This window comes from Salvelinus alpinus, chromosome 16 (assembly GCF_045679555.1).
Source record: "Salvelinus alpinus chromosome 16, SLU_Salpinus.1, whole genome shotgun sequence".
Lineage (NCBI taxonomy): Eukaryota > Metazoa > Chordata > Actinopteri > Salmoniformes > Salmonidae > Salvelinus > Salvelinus alpinus.
The window spans coordinates 38,950,507-38,961,471 of NC_092101.1; the positions used below are offsets into that span (position 1 = coordinate 38,950,507).

Below are 10,965 nucleotides of genomic sequence, written 5' to 3' on the forward strand. Positions count from 1 at the left end.
AAAATGGGACAAATACCAAATTGAGACTGCATGCAGAACTCTGCAAAAATATCCTCTGTGTACGACATAAAACACCAAATAATGATTGCAGAACTGAATTAGGCCGGAAGTTTAGTCGGAAGTTTACATACACCTCAGCCAAATACATTTAAACTCTGTTTTTCACAATTCCTGACATTTAATCCTAGTAAAAATTCCCTGTCTTAGGTAAATTAGGATCACCACTTTATTTTAAGAATGTGAAATGTCAGAATAATAGTAGAAAGAATGATTTATTTCAGCTTTTATTTCTTTCATCACATTCCCAGTGGGTCAGAAGTTTACATACACTCAATTAGTATTTGGTAGCATTGCCTTTAAATTGCTTAACTTGGGTCAAACGTTTCAGGTAGCCTTCCACAAGCTTCGTACAATAAGTTAGGTGAATTTTGGCCCATTCCTCCTGACAGAGCTGTTGTAACTGAGTTAGGTTTGTAGGCCTCCTTGCTCGCACACGCTTTTTCAGTTCTGCCCACAAATGTTCTATAGGATTGAGGTCGGGGCTTTGTGATGGCCACTCCAATACCTTGACTTTGTTGTCCTTAAACCATTTTGCCACAACTTTGGAAGTATGCTTGGGGTCATTGTCCATTTGAAAGGTCCATTTGCGATGAAGCTTTAACTTCCTGACTGATGTCTTGAGATGTTGCTTCAATATATCCACATAATTTTCCACCCTCATGATGCCATCTATTTTGTGAAGTGCACAAGTCCCTCCTGCAGCAAAGCACCCGCACAATATGATGCTGCCAGCCCCGTGCTTCACGGTTGGGATGGTGTTCTTCGGCTTGCAAGCTTCCCCCTTTTTCCTCCAAACATAACGATGGTCATTATGGCCAAAAAGTTATTTTTTTGTTTCATCAGACCAGAGGACATTTCTCCAAAAAGTACAATAATTGTCCCCATGTGCAGTTGCAAACCATAGTCTGGCTTTTTTATGGCGGTTTTGGAGCAGTGGCTTCTTCCTTTCAGGTTGTGTCGATATAGGACTCGTTTTATTGTGGATATAGATACTTTTGTACCTGTTTCCTCCAGCATCTTCACATGGTCCTTTGCTGTTGTTTTGGGATTGATTTGCACATTTCGCACCAAAGTACGTTCATCTCTAGGAGACAGAACACGTCTCCTTCCTGAGCGGTATGATGGCTGCGTCGTCCCATGGTGTTTATACTTGCGTACTATTGTTTGTACAGATGAACGTGGTACCTTCAGGCGTTTGGAAATTGCTCCCAAGGATGAACCAGACTTGTGGAGGTCCACCATTTTTCTTTTTAGGTCTTGGCTGATTTCTTTTGATTTTCCCATGATGTCAAGCAAAGAGGCACTGAGTTTGAAGGGAGGCCTTGAAATACATCCACAGGTACACCTCCTATTGACTCAAATTATGTCAATTAGCCTATCAGAAGCGTCTAAAGCCATGACATAATTTTCTGGAATTTTCCAAGCTGTTTAAAGGCAAAGTCAACTTATATGTATGTAAACTTGTATGTAAACTTCTGACCCACTGGAATTGTGATACAGTAAATCATAAGTGAAATAATCTGTCTGTAAACAATTGTTGGACAAATTACTTGTGTCATGCACAAAGTAGATGGCCTAACCGACATGCCAAAACTATAGTTTGTTAACAAGAAATTTGTGTAGTGGTTGAAAAACAAGTTTTAATGACTCCAACCTAAGTGTATGTAAACTTCTGACTTCAACTGTACATTGTACAACCACCTAAAAGGAAGCGATTCCCAAACCTTCCATAACAAAGGCATCACCTACAGAGAGATGAACCTGGAGAAGAGTCCCCTAAGCAAGCCGGTCCTGGGGCTCTGTTCACAAACACAAAAATACCCCATAGAGCTCCAGGACAGCAACACAATTAGACCCAACCAAATCATGAGAAAAAAAGAAAAAGTATAATTACTTCACACATTGGAAAGAATGAACAAAAACACTGAGCAAACAAGAATGCTATTTGGTCCTAAACAGAGTACACAGTGGCAGATTACCTGACCACTGTGACTGACCAAAAATTAAGGAAAGGCCGCCGTAGGCAGACCTAGCTCTCAAGAGAAGACAGGCTACTGCCCACAAAATGAGATGGAAACTGAGCTGCACTTCCTAACCTCCTGCCAAATGTATGGACATATTAGAGACACATATTTCCCTCAGATTTATTTATTTTCCCTTTTGTTCTTGAACTATTTGCCTATCGTTACAACACTGTATATAGCAATAATATGACATTTGAAATGTCTCTATTCTTTTGGAATTTTTGTCAATCAATCAAATGTATTTCATAAAGCCCTTTTTACATCACCCGATGTCACAAAGTGCTATACAGAAACCCAGCCTAAAACCCCAAACAACAACCAATGCAGGTGTAGAAGCACGGTGAATAGGAAAAACTCCCTGGAAAGGCAGGAACCTAAGAAGAAACCTAGAGAGGAACCAGGCTCTGAGGGGTGGCCAGTCCTCTTCTGGCTGTGCCGGGTGGAGATTATAACAGTACATGGCCAAGATGTTCAAACGTTCATAGATGACCAGCAGGGTCAAATAATAATAATCACAGTGGTTGTAGATCAGCACCTCAGGAGTAAATGTCAGTTGGCTTTTCATAGCCGATCATTCAGAGTTAGAGACAGCAGGTGCGGTAGAGAGCGAGAGAGTCAAAAACAGCAGGTCCGGTACAAGATAGCACGTCCGGTGAACAGGTCAGGGTTCCATAGCCGCAGGCACAACAATTGAAACTGGAGCAGCAGCACGACCAGGTGGACTGGGGACAGCAAGGATTCATCAGGCCAGGTAGTCCTGACGCATGGTCCTCGGGCTCAGGTCCACCGAGAGAAAGAAAAAGAGAATGAAAGAGAGAAAGATAGAAAGCGAGAAAGAAAGAGAGACAGAAATAGAGAGAGCATACTTAAATTCACAAAGGACACAGGATAAGACAGGAGAAATACTCCAGATATAACAGACTGACACTAGCCCCCCGACACATAAACTATTGCAGCATAATTACTGGAGGCTGAGAAATGAAGGGTCGGGAGACACTGTGGCCCCGTCCGACTATACCCCCGGACACGGCCAACCAGGCAGGATATAACCCCACCCACTTTGCCAAGGCACAGCCCCCACACCACTAGATGGATATCTTCAACCACCAACTTACTACCCTGAGACAAGGCCGAGTATAGCCCACAAAGATTTCCCCCACGGCACGAACCCGATGGGGGCGCCAACCCGAACAGGAAGATCACTCCAGAGACTCAACCCACTCAAGTGACGCACCCCTCCTAGGGATGGCATGGAAGAGCACCAGTAAGCCAGTGACTCAGCCCCCATAATAGGGTTAGAGGCAGAGAATCCCAGTGGAGAGAGAGGAACTGGCCATGCAGAGACAGCAAGGGTGGTTCGTCGCTCCAGTGCCTTTCCGTTCACCTTCACACCCCTGGGTCAGACTACACTCAATCATAGGACCTACTGAAGAGATGAGTCTTCAATAAAGACTTAAAGGTTGAGACTGAGTCTGCGACTCTGACATGGGTAGGCAGACCATTCCATAAAAATGGAGCTCTATAGGAGAAAGACCTGCCTCCAGCTGTTTGCTTAGAAATTCTAGGGACAGTAAGGAGGCCTGCGTCTTGTGACCGTAGTGTACGTGTAGGTATGTACAGCAGGACCAAATCGGAAAGATAAATAGGAGCAAGCCCATGTAATGCTTTGTAGGTTAGCAGTAAAACCTTGAAATCAGCCCTAGCCTTAACAGGAAGCCAGTGTAGAGAGCCTAGCACTGGAGCAATATGATCACATTTTGGGGTTCTAGTCAAGATTCTAGCAGCCGTGTTTAGCACTAACTGAAGTTTATTTAATAAATTTTTCTGCATCATTTTTGGACAGAAAGTTTCAGATTTTTACAATGTTACGTAGATGGAAAAAAGCTGTCCTTGAAACAGTCTTGATATGTTCATCAAAAGAGAGATCAGGGTCCAGAGTAACGCCGAGGTCCTTTACAGTTTTATTTGAGACGACTGTACAACCATCAAGATTAATTGTCAGATCCAACAGAAGATCTCTTTGTATCTTGGGACCTAGAACAAGTATCTCTGTTTTGTCCGAGTTTAAGTTTTTTTTTTTTATAAGTGTAAGGTGACTAGGCATCAGGATATATGATAAACAGAGTAGCAGCAGGGTGTACAGTATGTGAGTGGGTGTGTGTAGTGTCAATATATATGTATGTATGTTTATCAGAATATGTGTCTGAGCAAATGATGGAGTGAGTGTTTGTATGTGTGTTGGAGTATCAGTGTGCATAGTGTGTAGGACCCTGTGCGTGTGCATAGAGACAGTGCTAAAATAAGAATAAAAACAAAGATCAACTCAGATAGTCTGTGTAGGCATTTTATGTATTTAGTTAGCTATTTAGCAGTCTTATAGCATGGAGATAGAAGGTGTTCAGGAGCTTGTTGGTGTCAGACTTAAGGCACCGGTACCGCTTTCCCTTGCGGAGGCAGAGAGAACAGTCTATGGCTTGAGTGGTTGGAGTCTAACGATTTTCCAGGCCTTCCTTTCACACCGCATGACATAGAGTTCCAGGATGAGAGGGAGCTCGGCCCCAGTGATATACTGAGCTGTCAACACCACCCTATGTAGCGCCATGCAGTCGATGGCAGTGCTACTTGGGTGAACAGGGAGTACAGGAGGGGACTTAGCACACACGCCTGTGGGGCACCCATGTTGAGGGTCAGCGGGGTGGAGGTGATGTTGCCTACCCTCACCACCTGGGGCCCATCAGGAAGTCCAAGATCCAGTTGCAGAGGGAGGTGTTCAGTCCCAGGGTCGTACGCTTGGTGATGAGCTTGGAGGGGTCAATGGTGTTGAGTACTGAGCTGTAGTCAATGAACAGCATTCTCACATAGGTATTCCTCTTATCTAGATGAGTGAGGGTAGTGTGGAGTGCAATTGAGATTGCGTCGTCTATGGATCTGTTGGGGCGGTATGCAAATTGGATTTGTCTAGGGTTTCTGGGATGATGGAGTTGATGTGTGCCATAACCAGCCTCTCAATGCACTTCATGATTATAGATGTGAGTGCTACAAGGCGGTAGTCATTGTGGCATTCTTGGGAACAAGAATTATGGTGGTCATCTTAAAACATGTGGGGATTACAGACTGGGACAAGGAGAGGTTGACAATTACAGTGAATATACCTGCCACCTGTTCTACGCATGCTCTGAGAAAGCACCCTGGAATACCACAAGGCCCCGTGATCTGATTTGATGAATGGCGGACGAGAGTAGGCAGTTTACAACGGTAGCCAGCTTGCCATACACTGGTCCGGTAGACAGTGTCCTACGCCCCACCTGGCGGGCACTGTTTTCCCGCAGTTCTGTTAACGATGGCGAGGGCAGGTGTTCGGCAGGCGGGAGAAAAGGACACTGTGTGCTAGCTTAGCAAGCTAGTCCTAACACGGTGTACTAACTAGCTAGATAGCTCGCTAGTTAGCGACACCATGTGCTAGTTAGCTTGCACACTGTGTCATCCTTAGGACTACACGGCTAAACTGCAGTGCTAGCTAGCGGGAGGGAGGCAGGGATGACAGGTAGGTGGGTGAAAAAACTCAGATAATACTTTTTATTTCCCTTTTGACCCACATTCCAAACTGTAACACAAGCGGGAAGGGGGGGGTAATTCATGCAGGAACCAATGGGGTGCTCGAGGGGGGGTGGGTGTTCATGCAGATTCAGGTTCGCCACGAATTGTGGGCTGCAGTTGCACACTACTGCCTCGCTTCGCCTCTTCTCTGCGTTGATGTATGTTGATTTACCAACCGGAAGCGCTAGCCGGAAGTTGCTCCCGTATTCGTGACGTGTTCTTGTAACTACTATTTGCAGTTGCTGCTGACATCAAATTCCATACTCAAATGCGGCGAGAGTTTGCTGATAAATTATAGCCACATTCAGTACCATAGGAAAGGGATCGTGATACGACCTACAAAAATGACAACCATGTTCGCAGACACTATTCTTATTGTTTTCATCTCTGTTTGCACAGCTCTGTTAGCTGAGGGTAAGTAACTACAGTAGCTAGCTAACGTTAATTTTAGCTAAGCTATCTGGCTGACTTTAGCTAGCTACCTGATACTGACTTTCTAATTTTGGCTAGCAACCTTCAAACATATTGGTGATGTATTTTATTTGGTAAACGCTGAGTGCGGTAGATGTTTTGTCATTTGGAAACCTGTTTAATCCGGGGCATGAGTAGCACGACGCCTCTTAGCTTTGGGACACAACATTGGGAGTCTTGTCTTTATGAGGCTACAGCGATCAGATCTAAGCATTGCGAGCTCTCGGCCAGGTCACTGGGTATCTGTAAACGACTTTGTGACAACGGCTGATGTTAAAAGGACTTTATGAAATATATGTGATTGATTGATGGTCACCATTGGTGTACTAATGATAATAACCGCATACTTGTTATTTGTAGTTAATGACAGTAGCTTATGTTTCATCAGGAGATGATTGGGGCATCATCTAATACACATGCATGATTTTCTATGCACATTCATTGATATGTTGATGTATTGATTGCTCTAAATGTAGTATTTGCCTAACCTTTATAAACATCTCCATCCTAAGGAATTACATGGGTGTTGGTGTATCGTACTGCAAAGTACAAGAGTCTGAAGGCAGAGGTGGAAAAGCAAAGCAAGAAATGTGAGTGTCTTTAAATACATTTTCATTGCTTTTCACAATTTACACTCAGACGACATTGTTCAGTTCTTGGATCAAATCAAATTTTCTTTGTCACATGCGCCGAATACAACAGGTGTAGTAGAACTTACAACAGTTGTAGACCTTCAACACCATAGTACCCTCAAAGCTCATCACTAAGCTAAGGATCCTGGGACTAAACACCTCCCTCTGCAACTGGATCCTGGACTTCCTGGCGGGCTGCCCCCAGGTGGTGAGGGTAGGTAACAATACATCTGCCATGCTGATCCTCAACACTGGAGCTCCCCAGGGGTGCGTGCCCATGACTGCATGGCGACTCCAACGCCATCATTAAGTTTGCAGACGACACAACAGTGGTAGGCCTGATCACCGACAACGACGAGACAGCCTATAGGGAGGAGGTCAGAGACCTGGCCGGGTGGTGCCAGAGTAACAACCTATCCCTCAACGTAACCAAGACTAAGGAGATGATTGTGGACTACAGGAAAAAGAGGACCGAGCACGCCCCCATTCTCATCGACGGGGCTATAGTGGAGAAGGTTGGGAGCTTCAAGTTCCTTGGTGTCCACATCAACAACAAACTAGAATGGTCCAAACACACCAAGACAGTCGTGAAGAGGGCACAACAAAGCCTATTCCCCCTGAGGAAACGAAAAAGATTTGGCATGGGTCCTGAGATCCTTAAGGTTCTACAGCTGCAACATCGAGAGCATCCTGACTGGTTGCAGCACTGCCTGGTACGCCAATTGCTAGGCCTCTGACCGCAAGGCACTACAGAGGGTAGTGCGTACGGCCCAGTACATCACTGGGGCTAAGCTGCCTGCCATCCAGGACCTCTACACCAGGTGGTGTCAGAGGAAGGCCCTAAAAATTGTCAAAGACCCCAGCCACCCCAGTCATTGACTGTTCTCTCTACTACCGCATGGCAAGCAGTACCGGAGTGCCAAATCTAGGACAAAAGGGCTTCTCTCTTTTTACTGTTTTATTTCTTTATCTACCTATTGTTCATCTAATACCTTTTTTGCACACTTGGTTAGAGCCTGTAAGTAAGCATTTCACTGTAAGGTCTACACCTGTCGTATTCGGCGCACGTGACAAATAAACTTTGATTTGATACAGTGAAATGCTTACTTACAAGCCCTTAACTGGGGGGGGGGGGGGAATGCAAATAGTCTGGGTAGCCATTTGATTAGCTGTTCAGGAGTCTTATGGCAACCCGTCAGGATGCTCTCGATGGTGCAGCTGTAAAACCTTTTGAGGATCTCAGGACCCATGCCAAATATTTCAGTCTCCTGAGGGGGGAGTAGGTTTTGTCATGCCCTCTAAACGTCTGTCTTAGTGTGCTTGGACCATGTTTGTTTGTTGGTGGAACTTGAATCTCTCAACCTGCTCCACTACAGCCCCGTCGATGAGAATGGGGGTGTGCTCGGTCCTCCTTTTCCTGTAGTCCACAATCATCTCCTTAGTCTTGATCACATTGAGGGAGAGTTTGTTGTCCTTGCACCACACGGTCAGGTCTCTGACCTCCCTATAGGCTGTCCCTATCGTTGTCGGTGATCAGGCCTACCACTGTTGTCATCAGTAAACTTAATGATGGTGTTGGAGTTGTACCTGGCTGTGCAGTCATGAGTGAACAGGGAGTACAGGAGGGGACTGAGCACGCACCCCTGAGGGGCCCCCGTGTTGAGGATTAGCATGGCGGATGTGTTGTTACCTACCCTTACCGTTGTTGTTTTCAAGGGTGACAGCTCTGTAGTGAATTTTTTTTAAATAAATATTTGAATATTTCAGTGGAGAAGAAGAAGGAAACCATTACAGAATCTGCAGGACGTCAACAGAAGAAAAAGATTGGTAAGAAAGAAGAGTCATATGTTTATACAGTATGTATTTGGACCAAAGCTTTCCTGGACCATAGCTATCGTCTCATCATAAATTTGACAAGACTATTATGATAATAGATATGGCGGTTGGTGTATATAAAATAATATTTGGTCCCCATACACAATGTTTTAATTTTAACTTCACAGAGAGACAAGAGGAGAAACTGAAGAACAACAACAGAGATCTATCCATGGTGAGAGAAATGTATTTTGTCATACAAATTAAGCAAGCCAACGCCCTGTGTATTCCTTCCTCATTTCCTATCTAGCTTCAGTGATGAAGGGGTGACCACATTTCATCTGACTGTCCTCCCGTCTTGTGTTACAGGTACGAATGAAGTCCATGTTCGCCATTGGCTTCTGTTTCACAGCATTGATGGGAATGTTCAACTCCATGTGAGTGTACAGACAATGGCAAATGCTATCTGTTAGATCTAGTGGCACGGGTGGATACTCTGTTATGATGACAAGCATCTCACTGTGTTCATTGTGAGTTTTTTTGTTAAGCAATCGCTCTCAGCTCAAAGTTAGTCATTCAATGCACCTCCTTACCCACTGTGTGCTAATATCATTGACTTGTTTTAGCTTTGATGGAAGGGTGGTGGCCAAACTGCCATTCGTCCCACTGTCCTACATTCAGGGCCTTTCCCATCGCAACCTTTTGGGCGAGGACTTCACTGACTGCTCCTTCATCTTCCTGTACATTCTCTGCACCATGTCCATCAGACAGGTAACTCAACTGACACTATCTTACCACCTGTCATGGGTTGCAATATATTGACAAGAGTAGCAAATACTGGGCTAACAAAAAGATTAAGGACATACATTTATGGATTTGAAGTTGAAGGTTTCCACAGACCCAATCTCTTAAAATATGATTCCACATTCAACAGCTTACGGTTCACAACTTTTCAGAACTGGGACTTCTCATACATATTCTTGATTTCTGTCTACTTGCTATGTAAATATTGTTTCTATCCATCCACAGAACATCCAGAAGATGCTGGGTCTGGCCCCCTCCAGAGCTGCCACCAAGCAGGCTGGAGGTTTCTTGGGACCCCCTCCCCAGGCAGCTAAGTTCTCCTAAGAACCAAGCACATGGGTGGCGTTCCAGGCTGAATACATTACATTACAGTCCAATGGTTGTGTACCATGTCATCGAGTGTGCAGCCGAGCATCAGATCCTATATCATATGATGTGATTTTTGCAATGTAGTCTGCTTAGAATGCGTCTTCAGTCCTATTTCTACACTGTGACTGTCTTGCCACAGAGAGAAGGGAGAGGACAGCCCCCTCATCTGTACAGAGAATGACATTGCTGTCACAAAGATGGATGGGACGACTCTTTGTATACATTGAATACCATCAGCAGCTACTGTATCATTCATTACCTGTACCCATTATTTCATTGAAGTTTGTAGTGTACCTGGTTTGACCCATTTTCCTTATTTTGATGCTTTAAGTTTTAGTTCGATTAGTTTGACATAAAAGTAGCTATGATTGTGAGTGCTAATGATTTACAAAACTTTACAAAAGTGTGAGATATATTCTGTTTATATTCAGATAAACATTGTGATAAGATGCTAAACAAAAATCGTATGAGATTGGAAAAAATTAAGCAGAACTGGGAGTGGATTGGCTGTTTGGTTCATCAGTACATTGTGTGATTGCCTGGCTCTGTAGTATTTCATTTCTTACTTATTGAATAAATGTTTTATCACATTTTAGCCTGTTTGATGCTGTTTTCTTTCTTTGCAATTGTGTATGATCTATGGCTGCTACCACAGAATATCATAAGTAAAACAAGTATTCATGACTTTGGTGGTTCCTATCTTAGAAAGCCATAAGTGGGTTAATGAGTCAGCAGAAAATTGTTACTCGAAAGTCTACACTATTGGAGCTGGGCTGGGACCAACAACACACAGATAGAGAGGACTGCTAAATTAATTGGCAGGGTCATTCCTAAGATACAGTGCCTTTTTTGTCTCCAGGAATGATCCGTTCTTATTTAGTGTAAAATGTAGATTCCAAAACGCTTTAAATTTAAGGTCAGGTGTCTACTAAATATGGATCCTGAAAGGGAATTGTATTCATGTTATTACACTTTTTTTGTCAGTGGATATCGGTGTTTTTGCCATGTCACCAGGTGATATTTATCAACTTCTACAAGAAATATAAGCCGTATAATAATAAAATATACCAAACCTTTAACTATTTTATAGTCCTAGTTAAAGTATTTTTCATCAATAATGTTTTTTTTCATGATTATTGTATTATTTTATTTAAAATATTCTGTGTGTCCCTGATATCACTTTCCAGTCTGTT

At 43.7% G+C, this 10,965-nt stretch overlaps 1 protein-coding gene across 1 annotated transcript; it reads left to right on the forward strand.

Annotated features, from left to right (window-relative positions):
- The first annotated feature begins 5,765 nt into the window (after positions 1–5,765).
- Positions 5,766–10,367, forward strand: tmco1 (transmembrane and coiled-coil domains 1). Its single transcript, XM_071346150.1, has 7 exons — positions 5,766–6,095; positions 6,665–6,742; positions 8,552–8,611; positions 8,788–8,834; positions 8,969–9,036; positions 9,226–9,370; positions 9,629–10,367. The coding sequence occupies exons 1-7, from the start codon at positions 6,026–6,028 to the stop codon at positions 9,725–9,727; spliced, it is 567 nt and encodes a 188-aa protein (XP_071202251.1). The 5' UTR covers positions 5,766–6,025; the 3' UTR covers positions 9,728–10,367.
- Positions 10,368–10,965: the final 598 nt, after the last annotated feature.